We start from the raw sequence: 22,019 nt of genomic DNA, 5'->3' as shown, positions 1-22,019 counted from the left end.
GATTCTTAGAGAAGGGCACACAGCAGGGTTTCCTGGGATTTCGAGGGTGAGGCACACGGATTTCAGTTTAAGTTACTGCTTTCAGAAACCAACAGGAATCGAACCCTGCAAAACAATGCCGAGAGGGAAAGAAAGAAAACAAAAGCCCAAAGGGGCTGCCCCTTCGGTGGTTCCCGTTCTTCAGAAGTTCCTGAAGACCTACCAGAAGCACTGCGTACAGTCTCGGACCTCCGTGTGTCCCGCCATCCACAAGGACCTGAAGAGCAGCATTGACAGAGAGCAGATCCTCAGGAAGGTCAGTGGTGGGGGATTTGGACCTTCCTTGAAACAGACTCCTCTAACCCAAAGCTGACTGCCTCACCAGCTCTGCATTGCCTGACAATTGAGTGACATTCACCATGGGCCTCTTCCATCCATTCTTCTGTGCTCCCTCCACCCACGCACCTGCCCTCCTAAGTCTTCCAGCATGTATGGGGGTTTTTTGAGGGGCCGGGGTCAGGAATTGAGTCCAGAGAAGCTTACACAACACTGCCTTCTCCTGTTCCTCTGTAAGCCCTCCTCTTCCCTCTGACTTCAGCCTCCCCGAGCTATATCCCTCCTTCCTTCTAGCCTCTCTGCCCACCTATTCTGCTCTGCCCACGTCCTCTGCCTCCAGATTTTCTAGTCCTTTCTTTTTTCTAGTTTCTACCAAAAGTTCCCACACACATCTCCCTGCTTCAGAGAGGAGCTTCCCACAACCATCCTTAAAAAAAAAGTATGTATACGTGTGTGTGCCTGGCACCCGTATATGTGTACCACACATGTGCAGGTGCCAGTCCAGGTCAGAAGAGGGCATCAGGTGCCCTGGAACTAGAGTTACTCAGTGTGGGTGCTAGAATCAAACCCTGGACCTCTGCAAGAGGAACAAGCGCTTTAAACTATTGAGCCATCTCTCCAGCCCCACAACCATCCTTGAGGGGCAGGAGGGAGCAGGGTAAAATAATTATTGATTTTTAAAGATGGTATTTTAAATTATATGTATGGAGGAAGGTGTGCATAGGATGCAGGTACCTGTGGAGGCCAGAAGGTGTTGGATCCCCTGGAGTGGGAGTTACAGGCCGTTGTTAGCCAACCCAGTGGGCTCTTAACTTCTCAGACATCTTTCAAATCCACTAAGTGTTTGTTCCTTTTCACTGTACTTCTTACAATTGGACTCCACCAAATGTTTTATTACAACCATCATTAGAAATACATTTACCATGCCCCATCCGGGATGAATCTGAGTGTACACACCACTAAGAGGGCCGTGTACGTTGGTAGCATGCTTAGATGAGGGGTCTCTGTTTTAATTATGAAGAGCCTTGTGAGGGGGTGGGAGGATAGATCAGTGGTTAGGAATGCTTGCTGCTTGAACACAGTACCATGATTGATTCCCAGTACCCACATGGGGGCTCACAGTTGTCTATAACTCCAGTTCCAGGAGAGCTGATGTGCCCTTCTGGCCTCTGAGATCATTGCACACATGGAGTGCACAAACACGCACATAGGCAGAACACTCAGATACAAAATTAAAATAGATAAATCATTTTTACAAACCTTGTGAAAAAAAAAAACCTTATGAAACAATCAGTATTATCCTTGCTAGGTAAGATGCAATGTGATGTTTTTCCTGCCTTTCTATTTTCTTAAAGAAAAACAAAAGCTGGTTATACACGACTAAATTGATTCTGTGACCCAATAGAGGGTAGTGACCTGTAGTAACTCTGACCTACAGTGCCATACCTGTCAACGGTTGGTGGACAGTTGGACCACCACCCTGATACACAGGGAAGGTTTGATACCTTAAACACTCATGTAGCCATCTTTGCCAGTATCCCTTCTGCACATTTGGAAGCGTGGGTGGGTATCTCTTCATGACGGTCACTTAGAGTTTTTCTACACTCTAGTTTATGCTTGTGAGGGCGGGTAACTCGTCAGCCAGCACTCTGCCCGTTTCCTTGGAACCTTTGCTCATGACCATCCGAGATGAGGGCTACACACTGGGCAAGGAGATCTGCATCTGGGGCCTTCAGCTGACGAACCCGGAGATCGCCAGACTTGTGAGTGCGGATTTTTTTTTAAGTTTCTTCAAACCTTAACATTAAGAATGGGCAAACAACACCTTGCATTCCAGATATAGTTTATTTGGTTGCTGATGTAATGATATTACATCAAGCATTACTGCAAGATTTTCTTTCTTTCTTTCTTTCTTTTCTTTTCTTTCTTTCTTTCTTTCTTTCTTAAGATAACACTACTTTAATGAAATGCCTCAAATGTGTCTTAAAATGTAGAAAGTTATGAAACCAATCTCCACAAACTCACCTCTGCGACATAGTATACCCTTTTTAAATTAGTTTTTTAATTTACTTATTTAACTCTGAGTATGGCTCTTTCACCTGCAGGCATGTGTGTATGTCACATGCCTCCCTGTTGAGGCCACTGGAACTGGAGTTACAGATGGCTGTGAGCTGCCATGTGGGTACTGGGAACTGAACCCCAGTTGTCTGCAAGAGCAACAAGTGCTTTTAACCACACTGCTATCCCTCCAGCCCCACGATAGACTCTTTTAAATGAATGAAATTTGCCCATGCTGACCAATGTAACAGTCAAAGCTTCGATCACCTCTTTCCCCACCCACTGCCCAAAGGTGGTGCCTGCCTAAGGAAGGTGTGTGTCTGCCATGCATGCACTGGCACTTTTAGACATATGCACGCATGCTATCTACATATGTATGATTTTGTAAATCATACATTCATATTACATTGTCAAGAACCACCCATGTTCAATAATTCTGTTATCCTATTACATATACGATTATGGATTGATCATATTTAAAAATTGAACTTCTCTTATTGCAAGTAAAAACTTCACTTCTGAAAAAGGCCATCAGATAATTCAACTCTTTCACTGAGAACCAGGTAAGCTAAACTTACAGGTACAGAGGCATGCATACGCATTCATACATGATCCAAGGGAGAACAGAGACAGGACTGGCACACCCTGGACTGTTTAATTATTCTGCTCTATGGTATTTTATGTATATGAGTACACTGTCTCTGTCCTCAGATACACCAGAGGAGGGCATCAGATCCCATTACAGATGGCTGTGAGCCACCATGTGGTTGCTGGGAATTGGACTCAGGACCTCTGGAAGAGCAGTCAGTGCTTTTAACCTCTGAGCCATCTCTCCAGCCCCTGGACTATTTAATTTAAAAGAAGGTAGTTGAGAAACGTAGAAACATGGCTAAGAAGCTAAGTTCCATGCCTTTAGCTCTAGTACTTGAGAGGCAGAGGCAGGTGGATTTCTGTGAGTTTCAGGTCAAACTGGTCTACATAGCAAGTTCCAGGCCACCTAGGGCTACATAGTGAGACCCTGCCTCAACAAAACAAAACACACAGAGAAAGAAAGGGAGGGAGGGAGGGTGGGACGGAGGGAGGGAGGGAGGAAGGGAGGAAAGGAGGAAGGGAAGGAGAGAGTGTGTGTGAATAAAGGACAAACTAAACTAGAACAGAGCCTTTAGAAAAGATAGTGTTCATTTCCCTGCACTGAGGAGGAAGTGAGGAGAAAACTAGTGACCAGGAAGAGGTGATCAACAACGGGCATGCAGCCAGAGGGGATGCAGAATAAAAACACAAACAGCTACCATTGTGTGGCCACAGAAAAGGTGAAACAGAAGCTCAGTACTAACCATCAACAAGGATGCCCACTCCGTGGGAGGAGTCCACACAATAACTACTTTGGAAGACTATAGTGCAGTTTCTCCTAACTCCAAAGTTTATTCTCTCTCCCTCTCCCTCTCTCCCTCCTCCTCCCCCTCTCCCTCTCCCTCTCTCTCCCCCTCTCCCCCCTCCCTCTCTCCCTCCTCCTCCCCCTCTCCCCCCTCCCCCTCTCCCTCCCCCTCTCTCCCTCCCCCTCCCCCTTTCCCCTCCCCCTCCTCTTCCCTCTCCCCCTCTCCCTCTCCTCTCCCTCTCCCCCTCCCCCTCTCTCCCTCCCCCTCCCCCTCTCTTTGAATAGGATCTCTCTCCAGAGCTCTGCCTGTCCCAGAACTCAGTATGTAGACCAGGTTGGCCTCAAACTCAAAAGTCTACCTGCCTCTGCCTCCCCAAATGCTGGTATTAAAGGTGTGAGCCAATACACCTGGCTAGGGCCTCCAAATGTAGAAGTTTGTGTCACTAAGCCTTGAGAACTAGGGGTTTAATGGCTCCAACTTTCTTTTTTTTTTTTTTTTTTTTTTTGGTTTTTCGAGACAGGGTTTCTCTGTATAGCCCTGGCTGTCCTGGAACTCACTTTGTAGACCAGGCTGGCCTCGAACTCAGAAATCCGCCTGCCTCTGCCTCCCGAGTGCTGGGATTAAAGGCGTGCGCCACCACGCCCGGCTGGCTCCAACTTTCAAAGCTGGGGTCTTACGCTCTAGACTATTGTTCTGGGCTTAAAGTGCATCACTCAGCAGCTGGTTACAGCCCCACCCTCCAGCCTGGACTCTCAGCTCCCTCAGACTCTTGCTTCCATCTTCAGCTTCTGCCTTTGACTTCTCACAGCATCTTCTTTTCTAGTCTTAGCTTCTCTGCCATCCCTGCATTTCACTTCCTGTAGTCTTAACTCCTTGACTGAGATGCTCGCTGAAGTTTCAAAGACCCCCTGCTATGAGTAGAGCTCTGAGCTTTGGGTGTCAGGACCCTTAACTCATGGTGGCTTCTCTGGAACGCTCAGCTACCTCCTCACTGCCACTATCAGGCCATGTTGGCTAGTTTTATGGCAACTTGGCATAGGCTAGAGTCATCTGAAAGGGGGTAACCTCAACTGAGGAAATGCCTTCATAAGATTGGACTGTAGCCAGGTGTGGTGTCGCACGCCTTTAATCCCAGCACTCGGGAGGCAGAGGCAGGTGGATTTCTGAGTCCGAGGCCAGCCTGGTCTACAAAGTGAGTTCCAGGACAGCCAGGGCTATACTGAGAAACCCTGTCTCGGAAAAAACAAACAAACAACAAACAAACAAACAAACAAACAAACAAAAGATTGGACTGTAAGCAGGCCTGTAGAACATTTTCTTAGATAGTGATTGATGGAGAGAGTTTAGTCCATGGTGGATGGTGCCATCCCTGGGCTGGTAGCCCTGGATTCTATAGAAAGCAGGCTGAGCAAGCCATGAGGAATAAGCTAGGAAGCAATACCTCCAGGTTCCTGCCCTGAATTCCTTCAATGATAGACATGTCCTCCTCTTCCTCCTTCTCCTCCTCCTCCTTCCCTTCTTCCTCCTCTGGGAAAACACCAAATGGCGGATAATGAGGTACAGTGGGAGGGCCTAAAGGACCCAGAGGCCACTGCAGCTTCCCCAGAGGATTCAGCAGAGGTCTTAGGGCCCACAATCGTAGTCATAGTCCAGGCCCTGGCTGTGGTCGAGGCACAGGGCTTGTGAAGGTAAAATCAAAGAGGAATGGATCCCTGTCACCAAGCTGAGCTCACTGGTTAAGGACCTGAAGGTCCAGTCCTGGGAGGAGATCTACCTGTTCTCCCTGATCTTTAAGGAATCTGGGATTATTGATTTTTTTTTTTTAACCCCGGGCTCATCCCTAAAAGATGAGGTTCTAAAGATCATGCCAGTGCAGAAGCAGACTCAGGCTGGCAAGCGGACCAGGTTCAAGGCTTTCGTCGCTATTGGGTACCACAATGGTCACGTTGGTCTTGGTGTTAAATGCTCCAAGAAGGTAGCCACTGCTATCAGCAGAGCCATCGCCTTGGCCAAGCTTTCCATTGTCCCTGTGTGGAGAGCCTACTGGGGGAACAAGATTGGCAAGCCCCACACTGTTTCATGCAAGATGACAGGCCGCTGTGGCTCTGTGCTGGTGCGTCTCATCCCTGCCCCCAGAGGCACTGGCATTGCCTCTGCTCCTGTGCCCAAGAAGCTAGTGAGAATAGTTGATATAGATGACTGCTACACTTCAGACAGGGGCTGCACTGCTGCCTTGGGCAACTTGGCCAAGGCTACCTTTGATGCTATCTCTAAGACCTACAGCTACCTGACTGATGACCTCTGGGGTTGACCAAGTCTCCTTCTCAGTAATTCACTAACCACCTTGCGAAAAACCACAAGAGTCTGTTCAGAGGACCCAGGCTCCAGCGGTGGCTACCACATAAGACTTTTGACACAAGAAAAAGTGAATTAAGTCTGAAAAAAATAGATCAGTATCTCAGGAGCTGGAGAGCTAGCTCAGTGGCTGAGAGCATTGACTGTTCTCCCAAAGGACCTGGGTTCAATTCCCAGCAACCACACAGCAGCTCACAACCCTCTGTAACTCCAATATCTGACACCCTCACACACACATGTATGCAGGCAAAACACCAATGCAGATAAAGTAAAAATACATTTTTTTAAAAGTATTAGGAAAAAAAGACAGCAATCACTATCTCAGGGCCAAGTGAGATGGTTCGGCAGGTAAAACGTTTGCTGCTTAAGCTTGATGACCTCAGCTCACTCCCTAAAACCCGCATAAAGGAGAACAGGGACTGGGCATGGGGTATGCCTTTAAGAGGCAGAGGAAGTCAGATCTTTGTGAGTTCGAGACTAGCCTGGTCTACAGAACCAGGACGGTTACACAGAGAAACCCTCTTCTTGAAAAAGAGAGAGAGAGAGAGAGAGATCAAAGGGTGGTAGAGAACCAACTCCAACACACACTAATTAAAAAAAAAATTTTTTTTTTGACAAATCCAGGGCTGGCAAGGTGGGATAAAGGTGATTGCTATACAAGCCTGAGTTCCACCCCCACCCCCAGAACCTATGTAAAAAATGAAAAGAGAGAGTCAACTCCACAATGTTATTCTCTGACCTCCATGCCACAGCAGGCACACATCCCTCCCCTACAAAATAATGAATTAAAAAACCAACACGGACCATAGTCTGCAGAGGCTGCTGGCATCATGGCCTGTGTAGCTGAAGCAATCGACTCTCCTGGAGGCTGAAGCCTAAACTCAAGATGTCAATAAGGTTCATGTTTTCTTCCTGTATCTTCACATGATCCCTGGCTTGTAAGGACATTAGTTGTGTCAAATTAGGGCTCATCCCAAGATCTCATCATAACACAGGCACCTGACTCCATAATCCAGCCTTCTGAGCTATAGCCCTAACCTCCTGAGATGTCTGGAGTTAGTAGCTCTACATATGAGGTAAGGAGCACTACACAGCCCACCAATACCTGCACACAACACCTGCACACAACACCTACCCATAGCACCTGCACACAGCACCTGCATACAACACCTGCCCATAGCACCTGCACACAGCACCTGCATACAACACCTGCCCATAGCACCTGCACACAGCACCTGTATACAACACCTGCACACAGCACCTGCACATAATACCTGCACATACCACCTGCATACAGCACCTGCACACAGCACCTGCACACAACACCTGCAGTACATCTCATCACAGGGCTTCATGGCTCTCATGATTCTTCAATGAATCATTGTTTTTAAAAAGGAAAACTTAATTTTCATGCTGTGTTTCCTTGTAGAAAATCATCTTGGCAGCAAAAATGTTGAGGTTCCTGAGAGGCTCGACTTGGGAATACATGGGAACTCAGAGCACACTGGTAGCCCTGATGGAAGTTTCTTCATCTTGCAGGCTTTGTTTCTGGAGCAGAAGGGGCACACCACTTGCCCAGTGACTACGTTGGAAATCATCGATTGCAAGATGGATCTGTGGTCTCTGGGGCGACTTGGGAAAGCACTGCAGTTCAGCAGTTTGCACTTCCTGGTCCTCGACTACTGCAAGTAAGGCTGAAGCAGAATTCTGCAGGCTGTGCAGAGATGGTGACGGCCAGAGGAGGGAGGGGGAGGGGAGGACCACACCCGGGTTCTCTGTGCCTCTAGCCTTCCTCCTGTGCCCAAGTAAATGCTAGTGTTCCCTTTTGTTCTTTCAAACAAGTGTCTTAGGGTTTCTAGTGCTGCACCACTGGGTCTCGCATAAATTCACTGTACTGGCTGGTTTTATGCCAACTTGATACAAGTTAGAGTCATCAGAGAGAAGGAGCCTCAACTGAGAAAATTCCTCCATAAAATTTATCTGTAGGAGCTGGGATTAAAAGTGTGCACAACCCCACTGCCCAGCTCCTATAGCTGAATCCATGGAGGAATTTTCTCAGTTGAGGCTCCTTCTCTCTGATAACTCTAACTTGTATCAAGCTGACATAAAACCAGCCAATACAATGAATTTATGCGAGACCCAGTGCTAGGGCCAAGGAAGATAGCAATAAAGGTATTGTGAGTGCTTAGGCGAGTGCTTTGTCAACCTGACACAAACAAGAAATCCTTCAGGAAGAACAGCTCTGAATTGAGAAAATGCCTCCTTCGAACTGGCCCACAGGCAAGTCTCTGGTGCAATTTCTTCACCAATGATTGATGTGGGAGAGCCAGCCTTGGAGCTGGCTTGATCTCATGGCTTGCTCAGCTTGCTTGCTGTTGCTGTTGTTGCTGTTGCTGCTGCTGCTGCTGCTGTTTTGTTTTGTTTGAGACAGGATCTCCTTGTTTAGCCTCAGCTGACCTGAATCTTGACCAGTAGAGCAGAAAGCCCAAAACTCAGAGAACCACCTGCCTCTGCCTCCTCAGTGTTGGGATTAAAGGACTACAACACCCCTCCTCCTCGCTCAGCTGACTTTTATACAACCTACACAGTACCACCCACAGTCGACTGGGCCCTCCCAAACCCAACCTTAATCAGAAAAATACCCTCATAGACTTGCCTGTAGGCCAATCTGATAGAGGCATTTCTCAACCAGGATGACCTGAATTTGTGTCACATTGACAAAACAAAAAAAGCAAAGGAACACACCAACTACCATACAAACAAACAAACAAGCAAATACCTTAGCCAGCACAACTCTCATACCCAGCCCCAGCCTCAGCCCAACCATTAATTATTACCATTAATTATTTAATTTAAAAAATTGAAGTTATGCCTTCATCATGTATGATCACCAGTGTGATGTTACATGCTTGTCGTCCTGGCATGTGGAAGGCTGAAACAGGAAGGGTTTCTCCAGTTCAAATCCAGCCTGACTAAATAGCAAGACAATATCACTCAAAACAATATCACGCTCAAAGTTTAAACCCCAACATTGCAAATCCCCTGCAGACACTAACTTAGCTCCCTAAAGGGTCACCAAGGTACAGGTCACCAGTCCTACCCAAGAGTGGTGGACTGTGCTTGTGAGTCACCTTGTAAACTAAATATTATGCATTGAGGGAGCCCAGTTTTAACCAGAGGGTTGAGTGGGTGGACTTTCTTACCGAGTCCTGCGGCAGCCCCGGCTTCCTAGACTCCACCCACCACTGCCAGTTATGTCGTCATCATGCCCATCTCTGTTCTACCCCCGCTTCTGAGTCTGTTCGCCATTGAAAGGATGTTTCAAACAAGCCTTGGCTCTCGCTGCTCTGGAATTTGACTTCGGAGCTCCTTCTCGCCTTACAAGATTCTCTTCTCTTAGGGTCAACCCTGCACTATCCATCAGTCAGACCTGGCCCTAGAAACTCAAACTGGGATCAGAAGAAACAGTTCGTGGGGGTGGGGGTTGGGGACTGGAGCTATGACTCAGCGGTTAAGAGAGCCGGGCGTGGTGGCGCACGCCTTTAATCCCAGCACTTGGGAGGCAGAGGCAGGCGGATTTCTGAGTTCGAGGCCAGCCTGGTCTACAAAGTGAGTTCCAGGACAGCCAAGGCTACACAGAGAAACCCTGTCTCGAAAAAAAAAAAAACAAACAAACAAAAAATAAATAAATAAATAAATTAAAAAAAAAAAAAAAAAGAGCACTGACTGCTCTTCTGAAGGTCCTGAGTTCAAATCCCAGCAACCACATGGTGACTCACAACCATCCGTAATGAAATCTGACACCTTCTTCTGGTGTGTCTGAAGACAGCTACAGTGTTCTCACATATAATAATAAATAAATCTTTGGGCTAGAATGAAAGGGGCCGGAGCAAGCAGAGGTCCTAAGTTCAATTCCCAGCAACCACATGATGGCTCACAGCCATCTGTACAGTGTACTCATACACATTAAATTAATTAACCTTTTTTTTTTAAATTGGAGAAAGAAAGAAAGAAAGAAAGAAAGAAAGAAAGAAAGAAAGAAAGAAAGTTAGTTCTTAGGTGACCTGAGGAAAACTTAGAGGCCGTTATTGGGAGTACAACACAAAAGTCCTTGTGCCCACAGTTCTCCAGAGAGACCAGGAACGTTAAGTACACAGGATTGTCTTTCTAATATGAAAGTTGTAAAATATGTTCTTCCAACCAGAAAGCTGGGAATTGGAGGTGATTAACAACCTGAGGATCTGTGTTATCTGTTGGGTCAGACCACATCAAGCTCCTACAGCCAGGACCGAAGGTGGCTAGTAATTTAAATGACCCTTACAGCCGGGGCCTCCCCGATCTCCCGCAACCAGGACCTGATAGTCTAATGACCTTTACAGGATCCATATAGCCAAAGACTCCCCCCAAGCTCCCACAACCAGACCAGAGGTGGCTAATAGCCCAGATGGCCTCTGCTATCCCTAGACCCTTAAGCTAGCACAGATAGCCAGAACCCATCTTCTTGAAAGAAATGACATGTACCCTGAGTTGAGTTTCAATGTAATTGTGCTCTCTTGTGCATTAGGAATTGTGTTACACCAGAAAACATTTTTCCAAATTATACTGCATTTAAATGTGCCGGAAGGAAACTGCCTGGCATCAGACCTCCTGATGTTTGATCCAGATTGATCCCATCCCCGTGACCACCGGCAGGGTCCCCTCAGCCTATGACATAGTTTAAAATCTGTGGGCTTTGTTCTGTCATTTCAGGTTTGGAAATGAAGAACTTGAGAGTATCTTCTCAGGCCTGGAGAGCAACCGAAGGCTCCAGGGCCTCAGTATGCGTTACTGTGGGCTGGGACCCCAGAGTGGGCCAAGGCTGGGCTCTGTTATCAGCCACAGCGCCATTTGGTGAGCTACACCCCTCCCACACACCATGTCTCTGTTTTGACTCATTGCACAATGTATCCTGATGGCTACTTTTTACTTTTCCTTCCCTCCCTCTCTTTTCTTCCTCCCTCCCTTCTTCCCTTCCTTCCTCTTTTCTTTCTCTTCATTTTTGGTGAGGGTGTATGTTCATACAGGTGCATATGCATGCATGTGGAGGTCAGAGGTCAACTCCATCAGATGTCATTCAGGTTCTCTTACCTTGTTCTTGAATCAGGGTCTCGCACTGGCTTGAAGGCTACACTGAATGCCAGAGCGCTCCAGGAATGCCCCATCTCTCCCCTTCTAACTCCGAGGTTAAAAGCACACTGCTGATACAGTTTTCTACATTTGATTAGGATTTTGTCTCTTTTTTACAATTTTGTTTATACAGTGTGTATACATACACATGCCTGCACATGACCCGTGTACATTCGGAAGTCAGAGTGCTACATCAGATATATTCATCTATCACTATGGTTCTTTGAGACAATGTCTCTCACTGAACAAGAAACTTGCCATTTCAGAGAGACTGGCTAGTCAACTTCCAGAGACCCACCTATTCCAGCCCCCCAATGCTGGGGTCTTGTGGGCACATCTGGCTTTACATGGGCGCTGGGGATTTGAACTCAGTTCCTCTTGATTTTATAGTTGTATCCACTCAGTCATCCCCACAGCCCCATGCCCAGGGTTTTGCCATGCGTTGTAGAGATTAAACACGGGTCATTATGCTTTCTTGGAGAGCACTTTACTTGCTAACCTGTTTCCTCTGCCCTGATTGTTCTTTCTTACCCTTAGAGGAAAAGCCTTTGGTGAACTTTGAAAACCAAGGGTGTCTGTCGAAGGTATGGTTTGTGCTGCTGGCATAGACAGTATTTTGTGGTGTGATCTAGTGTGTGTATACTATACTTATCTATTGACTGTGTCACGTTATATCATTTATGACTAGTTATGTTACGTCAGATAAAGATCTTAGATTCAAGGTTGTAGTGGGCCTGACGGCCTGTGAACAATGTTTTCTGCCCTCTTCCCCAGTGAGCTGCGCCTGGATGGAAATTGCTTGCAGAGTTCTGGAGCACTGGCTCTCCTCAGACCTATAGCAGAATATGCAGAGACGCAGAGGAAGGACTAGCCTGCCTTGGCACTGCCACATGCTGGAAATCCCCTTCAGCCTCCCCAAGGTAAACACTGGGCACCACTTCCAGACAGCCCCTCTTGGTTCCTGAAGAAGGACTGTACTTTGTAACTAGGTGGCTTTGTAGCACTTAATGGAGACCTACTTCCAGAGTGTGGGAGGTAGGATAATGGACCCCAAAGGTGTCTCTGTCCTGACCTTCAGAACCTGTGAATACGCTCATGTGACAGAAGTCAGATCAGGAGCCTAAGATGGAGATGCTCTCCCGGACTAGCCTGGCAGTCACGAATAATCACAAGGACCTTTCTAAAGGGCAGGCAAAGGGTGGGGGAGGACTCCACAACCTCAACAGAGAGAAAAGTAACCTGAGCCGGATGTAAGTGCCTCTAGTCTCTGGGAAAAGCAACAAACAAGCAAATACAACAAAATACAAAACCAAAACAAACATTTTCGCAGCACCTTCAAAGGACTCTAACCCCAAGACGTCTTGTCAGTGGTAGGATCCATTGCAGACTTCCAGCATCCAAAAGACTAAGGCAACAACAAGGTAGCAAGTTTGTATCTCTTCCCGTTATCTTCCCTCCTACTCCCCAGCCCACACAGCTGCCTCTATTCCCTTCAGTTTTATAAGACAGAGTCATGCTATATATAGTCCCTGGCTAGCCTGGAACTCATCATGTAGCTCAGGCTGGCCTTAAATGTTTGCCAATCTTCCTGCCTCTGCTTGTGAGTGTTGAGCCATCTCAGCCAGATTTAAACTTGTGTTCTGTTAGCCACTCAGTGAACTGTCATCTATCACAGCAGTGCCTGGAAACAGACATCCCAGTTTAATCAGACTCATCAGGTTGGTCAAAGCAGTTCAGATGGGATTAAAGAATTGTGTATTCCTGGGCCCGGAGTGGGTAAATGGCTGAAGTCATGACAGCAAGAACCCTTGAGTTTGCTACTCTGGTCATCTATGGTCCCCAGACCTACCTCTTGGTCCAGGCCCTATGGCCCAGGTCATGATGAGCTATGATTGACAGGACTCATCACACACCTACCTTGTTGGGAGGAGAAGTACAAGCCAGGATTATGTGGGTCAAAGAGAAAGCATGTCCTCACCCAGACAGCAGGCAGACAGATGCAGGACACACAAACCATCACCACTTAATGGGGTTTTACTTATTTAAGTGAATCCTAACAATGCATATTTATGGGACATTTAATGGCTGTCTACTTTTAATAGTTGGTTGTCTGTATTGAATGGCTAATGACACAGACACCTGTGTGTGCCTGAATAATTTCAGGTTCTTCAGCTGTAAAGTGAACATTACAGTAATTGCCTTCGGTGTTCAGTAAGGATTGAGTGGCAAGTTCTTGAAGAGCATCAATCATCCTCATTATTACGGCAGGTTGCCTGTTTCCTAGGAGAGGGAAATCTTAGAGCACAGTGGGAATCCCTGTTGCTCTATCTTCTGGGGAAGAAAATGGACCGAGGGGCTGAGTAAAGACACCTTTGGGGGACAGAATGCGATGGCCCTGTAACTGACAGCGGATGTCATCTACTTAGGGACGTTCATGGGCTCAGGCTCACACAAGTCACTTGTGGAGCTTGGTGATTCAGCCAAGGCTTTTGATGCACCAAAGGACCAGGACAGCACAGCTGATCCTTGCTGCACCTCCCCTGCACTGCTTCAGTATTCGTGTGAAGAGCCACAGTGTTAATTATGAATCCTGTGCTGTAGCTGTGGGCTCAAGAATAGCTAAGTGACCCTGTGTGGGTCGCTGTTTTCTTTTAATATGGTAGATGTAAAATCGATGTCTTGTAGTTTTGGAGTGTGGCAGGCAGGGACAGGAGTGAGAGGTGGAGAGAGAGGAGAATGCCTAGGAGTCAGGAGGAGACATGGGGATCTCAATTCTAGTTGTCCCTAGTAGTTTCTATTAGAGGAAAATTACAAGTTAATATTTTAGGTATTAGGGGCCAGAGAGATGGCTCAGCAATAATAGAGCCTGCTGCAGAGCCTGGGGACTTGAATTCAAAGCCAAGAGCCCACATGGAAGGAGACTGGCAGCAGGATGTCCTTTAACCTGCACAACACACACACACACACACACACACGGACAAGGACATGGACAGGGACACGGACACCCGGGCACTAAACACATTTTTTTAAATGTAATTTTAAAAAATGGCCATGTGGGCTGGAGAGATGGCTCAGAGGTTAAGGGCACTGGCTGCTCTTCCAGAGGTCCTGAGTTCAATTCCCAGCAACCACATGGTGGCTTATAACGATCAATAATGAGATCCGGTGCCCTCTTCTGGCATGCAGCCATACATGCAGGCAGAACATTGTATATACAATAAATAAATAAATAAATCTTAAAAAAAAAAAAAAAAAAGCCATGCATGGTGGCACATGTTTTTAATCCTTGTCTTAGGAGGCAGAGGCAGGCAGAGATCTGTGAGTTCAAAGCCTACCCGGTTTACATAGTGAGTTCCAAGCCAGCCAGGGCGACATAGTGAGACCCTGCTTTAAACAACAACAATGAAAACTACACACACACACACACACATACACACGCACACAGACACATACACACATCAACAACAAAAAGCAATTTTTACAAATCAGATAAAAATTCTTTGTTTTCCCAGAGATATAATAATAATTATTATTATAATAATAAATTAATGATATCTGGTGTCAGAGCTGGTAGCAGATAGTACCTGTGCTGCCATCTCCAAGAAGCTCAGGATGTAAATGCAGCTCACGCCTTGCGCCTTGCGTTTTGCGTTCAGGATTTCAGCAATAGCAACAAACCCCACAAACTGGAGCGCTTTCCAAAGTCTCCCCTCCTACCCCAAGCCCGACACTATACTCCCTATCTCTTAAACCTTGCTTCTTACCCAGTTCAACCTGTATATTTTAGCTCCACGCCATTCTGCCTTAGCTTTCTCAGGCAGCCATAACAAACACCATAAGCTTGCTGGCTGAACCAAAAAAACAAAAACAAAACAATTTCTCATCATTCTAGAAGGTAGAACATCAGTGTCAGCCAGGGCTAGGGATGTAGCTCAGCTAGTAGGGTGTTTGCTCACCCAGCATGCACGAAGTCCTAGATTCAGCCTTCAGCATCACATAAGCCAGGTAAGGTGGAGTATGCCTGTCATTCCAGCACTCAGGAGAGATGACAGGAAGGTCAGGGGTTTTGGGTCACCCAAAGCTATACAGAGAGTTTGGATCTAACCTGTGCAGTATGAAACCATGTGTGTGTGTGTGTGTGTGTGTGTGTGTGTGTGTGTGTGTGTGTATATTAACTTTAAAATGTACCTGACAGTGTAATAAGCTTTCAGTATTCACACAGGCAATCGTGTGTGTGTGTGTGTGTGTGTGTGTGTGGTAGAGCTTGCCTAGCATCTGTGAGGCCTTAGGTAATAATCCCAGTCCTGAGGTAGGAGAGGAGGAATAAAGCTTAACACAAGAGTTTGGTGACAGGAGCTTGGTGACAGGAGCTTGGTGACAGCTCGTGTTTGCAGTGGGTTCCATGAGTGATCCTGGACAGCAGAACACTTGGAGTTTGGACTTGATTCACTGAAGGGAGTGGAATGACAGGCGACATTTTTTTCCTGATATATTCACCACATGCAAGAAATTTCTACCTTTGGGAAATCTTAAAGTTCTAATGAAAATTAAAAATATTAACTTTAAAATGTACCTGACAGTGTAATAAGCTTTCAGTATTCACATAGGCAATCGTGTGTGTGTGTGTGTGTGTGTGTGCGCGCGCGCTTGTGGGTGTATAGGTGGGTGTGTAAGTGGGTGTGCATGGGAGGTCTGTGTGTGTTTGTGTGTGTGCACATGCACATGCCAGGACTGGGCACATGCTAACCGAGTGCTCTCAAGCCCAGCAAAGCTGTTTAGAGATTGCTTCTCCATGAGCCCTCAGTGCTTGGTCCTCTTCTGTTCTGTAAGCTACTTACTCCCAGGCCCCAGGAACAACTTCTTCCTGCCAGGCTCGGACACAGAGGCACCCTGTTGCTGATCACAGATGGCTCGACCACCAACAAGCTTATTCTCTTAGGTGTTACAACATGTAAAGACAATCTTAAAAAACATGCACCTTGCTTCCTTCATGTGTTCACATGTGTTCACATATGTGCAGTGCGAGTCCCAATATGTCCACAGGACCCCTAGATGCTTAGGGTGCCTTCATGCATGAAATGAAGAGTTTCTGGGAGTGGTGGAAGCATTAATTTCCTAGCCTAATGACCCTAGGTCATTCCCCAGGATCCACATGGTGGGAGGAGAGAACCAGCTGCCAGAAGTTTTCCTCTGACTTTAACATGTGCGCACCTACACACATACATGCACTACCTAGCTAACTAAATAATAAATAGGTAATAAATAAATACATAAATAAATAAATAAATAAATAAATAAACAAAACAAAGCACTCTTCCCTTGAAGGGGGAGTCTGGGAACACAGTATGCTTGTCCACAGTTATGCATGCATATAGACAGTGTCATTTTTGAAAGATAAAATATATACATCCTATATTTTGATAGAAAGGGACAATTGGGGGCTGGGGACATGGCTCAGTGAGTAAAGCACTTGCTCTGCATGTAAATATAAGAACCTGAGTTCCTTAACACTCACGTAGAAACTGAGCATGCCACACTGTAACCCCATGGCTATAATAAGCACAGGGTTATCATAACCCCATGGCTGTGGAGCTGAAGCCGTTTGGAGCCCAGGGCTAAAACTGCAAGACACATGTTCAGTGAGAAATCCTACCTCAAGAAACAGGGTAGATAGCCAGTGCCGACTTCTGCCTCGACACACACACACACAAAGCTGAGCGCATCTGTACATCCATTCCTACATGCACGTACACACACATACATACACACACACACACACGCATGCACACACAAAGACAGCGAGACAGAGGGACAGAGGACAAAGATAGACAGACAGACACATAGACAATTAAAGTAACAATTGATGTGAAACAAGAAAAGAAGTGTGGTATAGGAGTGTGGATGGAAGTCCGAGAAGAAAGATGGGATTGGATTTTAAATAGAGAACTGAAGGCTTGCTGGCCGCCTTTGAGTGTAAGGGTAAGTATATGGTGTGTGTTACAAGTATGTGAGCCTGTGGTTATGCATGCTTGTGTCTGACCATGTAGTGACTAGAAGAGGGTGTTCAGGTCTCTTCCTCTATCCTTCTCGGCCTCACTCCCTGGAGAAAGGGCCTCTCAAGGAAAGAGGTATAGGTAACAGTTAAGGCCTAGAGTTTTTGTACCAGGAGCAGCAGGCCCTGTGTACACCACAGAGGCAGAAGGCGAAGAGACCTGGAGCTCAGATGGCACAGGGAAGAGTGGGACAAAGACTAAGTGTCAGGCAAGCTGAGGGTGGAGACATTCTGGGAGCTGCTCTCCTAAGCAAGAGCCATGTCCCCAAGTGGGACTGGGGTTAGAGTGGGAACAGAGCAGCAGGGTTGGGATCTGCATTGCGTCATTCCCACTGCATGCTGGGTACAGGGAATCGAGAAGGACCTGACATAGCTCGAGAGTGATGCAGTGTGTGGATGATGCTGGGACTTAACCAAGGCCTCATGCACGCTAGGCAAGCATGCTACAGGCTGAGCCGTATCCCTAGCCCCAAGACGGATACCATAGCTACACGGTTGGTGGTGGTGGTGGTTGTTTGGTTTTGGGGTGGTTTTTTTTTTTTTTGGTTGGTTGGTTGATTGGGTTTTTTGGCTTTTCAAGACGGGGTTTCTCTGTGTAGCCCTGGTTATCCTGGAACTCACTTTGTAGACCAGGCTGGTTTCAAACTCAGAAATCCACCTGCCTCTGCCTCCCAAGTGCTGGGATTAAAGGCTGCCAGGCTCCCTACACAGTTTTTAGTGTGAGCCAACAAAGTGTATCCTTTCACCTTGTTCTTAGTAATCCCCGGAACATGAAGCCATGGTTATCGGAAGCAGTTGTAGCCTACGGGAGCCAACAATCACTGCAGGACAACTCTGGGAGCCCTGCTTGGCCCTGCTTGGTGGCACAGTAACCTCTAGTCTTACAGCAGAGAAATACAAACCATAGAACTGAAGAGATTCTGACGGTCTTCAGTAAATTCCCTCCCAAGAGAAATGCCCTTGCCCAAAGTGTCCTTAAAATGAAGGCAACCGATCACCAGGACTAAAGTATGCCAAAACCCATTTGCTTGACTCTGACCCTGCATCTTTTTTTTTTTTTTTTTTAAACCAGTGTGCCGGGGAGCAAGCTCAACTTTGAGTCAGATTGTGAAATCTTCTGAAACTTTAACAGCGAAAAGAACCTCACAGAAGAAAAGTGGACAACGAGGTATTTTGGTTGTGTTGGTGATTCCTCACCCCCCCTTCATCCTCAACTCACTCCCTGTGTGTCTCCAGTGCATAATTATCCCAAACAAAGGCTTAAAATCAATGTCTCGTGACCTTACGCAAACCACCCATGAACAGTTCCACCGTATCTGCCAGAGCAATCCATCATGGGCACTTTTGACATTCCAGGAAAGCAAGGTTTGGAACAATTCTGCCTGGAGCTGCCAGCGAGGCCTCAGAATTCGGGTTACTCAGAGTTAGAAGCAGGGTGACCGTGAAGGGGCTTTAAGAAGTCCCAACTCAAGAGAGAGATGAGGAGGGGCAGGAAGAGAGACAGGGAGGCAGAAGGGGGGGGGTGCAAGGAGACAAATAGTGAACAGCCTAGGAGGCTTTGTTGCCATAGCAACCTTCCACGCACTACAGTGTCCTGCAGCCCAGATCCTTCTCCTGGCAGCCATAACCTGCCTGGCTCTCAGCATCCCACTCTGCAAAGGGCAGGCCTGGCCTCACATACTCTTCTCCAAATGCTAACCCACTGAAGTTCCAAGCAGGTGGTGCAGAGGTTCTCTGGGTAGTCATGAACACAGCTTTTGGGAAGCTCCTTGTGGGGCAGCCTGAGTATGTGCCGCTGTGTTGAGCATTCTGTAGTTTGTATTTTGCATTTATGGGAAAGAGGACCAGCTGTTTGAGTGGAACCTAACCCCATCGGGCTCTTTCTTCTTCAATTTTAATCTGTTCTTGTGTGGTCTTCTTTTATGCCCTTGAATCTTCTCTGACAAAAACTACATTAGAAAATTAGAAACTCTCGTGATCCAAAAGCCACATGAAAATGTGGAGCCGGGTGCATGCCTTTCAGCCCGTTGCGTGGGAGACAGGAGGAGGAAGATAAGGAGTTCAAGGTTATCCTTAGCTACAGCGTGAAATTGGAAGCAAACATGGACCCTGGGGGAGGAGGGAGAGAAGAGGAGAGGGAGAGGAGGGAAGAGAGGAGAACATAAAGCAAGAAGGTATGGCAGGCCTTGGTGTAGCATATGCCGGCCGTGGGTGCAGTTTCCCACTGCCTAGTGCTAATATAGAAGACAGTCAGTGTCTCCCGGTCTACAGAAGCGGCCTTTGGTGTGTTCTCTGGAACATCAGAAGGGCGTTCATTCTGCTCCGGAGGTGGGACTGGAGACAAAGCTGCCAGTGGGCAAGTGGACCCAGGGTGGAGGAAGAAAGGACTTGGATGAAGAAGGACTTGAGTAGGAACAGCTAATACCATCCAGGAGCCCACAAGCTCGGCAAAGACAAGAGGAGGCAGGAGGCTGGCTCTCCTGGAGGGCTGGCTCACATTAAGGGACAAGCCAGGCCAAAGGCTTGGACTTGACTCAACACAGACAATTTAAGCCATTAGACCCCTCAAACCTGAACTCAATGGAAACAGTTTTCATCTAATATATATTATACATAAATATATATATATATATATATATATATACACACACACACATATATATGTGTGTGTATATGTATGGGTGTATGTGTGTATGTGTGTGTGTGTGTGTGTGTGTGTGTGTATGATGTTTTTAATTTCAGAGATAACAAAACAAACTTTAAAATAACTTCCTAAAGGCAGAGCATGCTGGCAGAGGCGGATGGGGCTATGTGAGCACAAAGCCAGCCTGGTTTACATACAGAGTGGTAGGCTAGCCAGGGCTACATAGTGACCATTCCACATTGAACAACTGCTTTTGCCGTCATAGGGGGTTGGGGGAGAGAACCTGGCCTTTGGTAGGACTCTACCTGTTTCAAAGTATGGGGCTGAGAAGAGCTTACTTAGGCCACTCTCCTGGGTGAGGAGGCCAGATGGTTTCCATTTGGTCCTAATTGGAAACAGCCAAAATATTTTGATGCACACCCCTTTGTGGACAGAAGGGTTTTGGCCTGCCGCTTGGAAAGCCATCCCCACAATAACTTTCTGAGGCCAAGCTCCTCTCAGAAGCCGAGCACACCCCTGCCCCTGCCCCGCCCCGCCCCGCCCCCTTCTCTCATTTGGAGTCCTAAGAACATTGACAGCGATAACTACACAAACATGACAGACTGACATTGGGCAGTCATCTACAGCTGGGTGGAGGAGCACGGTATTCCCTGACTTCCTGCCATTGTAGACAGACCTGTCCCAAACACTCTGCAATGGCGCACCACTGAACCCAGAATCATCCATCAAACCAGTGCTGTTCCACAGTCCACCAGTGATCAAAGGCTCCCTGAGCTCTTGGGTGCCATCCCGCCGGGCTCCAAGAAAACACTGCCATCTGCATTTCTGTCCAGGTCCCCAGAAAAGCTGAGGCTGCTGGTCCAGAGAAGTCACTGAGAACCACTTCCTTAGACTTAAAAACACTGACTGCCTCCCTTGGCTTGTTTTGCTCAATGAAGGAGAGAGCAGAGTTGGGCTCCTCAATGCCTCTTCTGTGGCCTGGGAACCTCAGAACGCAAGGGCCAGGCCCATCCTCTTGCCCTGCTCAAGCTCAGCCAGCGTTGGTGGATCCAGCTCTGAGACCCAGGCTCTGTGTATCACAAGAGCACAAGAGTTTAGAGGTTGGTCAGCCTTCAAGCAGGTGACACCTAGCCTTGCCACAAACAGCAGCAGAAGATGGTGAAAGCAGTGATCACCAGTGGCCACCAGGAATAGCCTCCTGCTGATAACATGGTTCTCCTGAGCTGTTCTGCTGGTCCTGCCTTATCATCTCAAGACCCCACCCCCCATACCACCAAGAGACCCAGTGGAGACCAACGAGTGTTTTGTCATCTGGGCCTATTCTTTTCCCAGCTGAAGCTACACAGTGTAGCAGTCCCCAGGGCTGCTTTAATTCTGGAGGATTTAGTACATGCCTTAGAACAGGGATAACGCCCCATCCTAAAGTGGTCCCTCCAGGATCCTGAGTAAGACCAGCATCGAGCTAGACTGCAGCATCAAACTGCCCAAGTGTCAGTTTCAGCTTTCCAAATAAAGCATTACTGTTTATATCATAGCCACACTCGTTACCAGTGGCATTAAGGAATGCAAGGGCCCAGTTCAAGGGTCAAGATGTAATCTTCAAAAGCTGTATGAGTTCAAAAACAGGAAGTTACCAGTTACAATCCTGAAATTACTGCACTCATGGCTCCATCCTGGGGTGACAGCTGAGCATGGAGTGGAAACCTCTACAGGAGGGCATCACACTCCTGGCTGTGGTGGCTAATACTCACCATATTTTGTCTTCTGGAGTCCCATCATCACAGCGATGGAGTTTCTGTTCACTTTCAAAAAAAAAAAAAAAAAACAGGTGGTGCACAGGGAAATAGCATGTGTTCGTTGTAAATGGAAAGAGGTTATATTTACACAAGTTAAAAAAAAAAAAAATCTACCAAAAGTCATAGCTCCCAGCAGGCCTGGGGTGTACAAATAAGAATGTGTGATACCATCTGTCCTGCTGGACCCAGAGAAGACCAGATGGGGAGGGAGAGGACAAAGCTGTCTGAGAGGATGCTGGTTCTGTGAACATTTCCAC

At 47.1% G+C, this 22,019-nt stretch overlaps 1 protein-coding gene across 1 annotated transcript in view; it reads left to right on the top strand.

Moving 5' to 3' along the window:
* The window catches only part of LOC147002126 (uncharacterized), a 42,755-nt gene that overhangs the window by 3,959 nt on the left and 16,777 nt on the right, over positions 1-22,019 (top strand). Inside the window, exons 2-7 of the mRNA XM_085828282.1 lie at positions 86-295; positions 1,926-2,078; positions 7,644-7,792; positions 10,854-10,994; positions 12,045-12,190; positions 18,395-18,490. Coding sequence (XP_085684408.1) covers positions 116-295; positions 1,926-2,078; positions 7,644-7,792; positions 10,854-10,994; positions 12,045-12,141 — 720 coding nt within the window. The 5' untranslated portion in view covers positions 86-115 and the 3' untranslated portion in view covers positions 12,142-12,190; positions 18,395-18,490. The remainder of the gene's footprint in view (positions 1-85; positions 296-1,925; positions 2,079-7,643; positions 7,793-10,853; positions 10,995-12,044; positions 12,191-18,394; positions 18,491-22,019) is intronic.

The sequence above is a fragment of the Mus caroli genome, unplaced genomic scaffold (assembly GCF_978045245.1).
Source record: "Mus caroli unplaced genomic scaffold, Mus_caroli_1 scaffold_11, whole genome shotgun sequence".
Classification (NCBI taxonomy): domain Eukaryota; kingdom Metazoa; phylum Chordata; class Mammalia; order Rodentia; family Muridae; genus Mus; species Mus caroli.
This window is presented reverse-complemented; position numbering and strand designations above follow the sequence as displayed.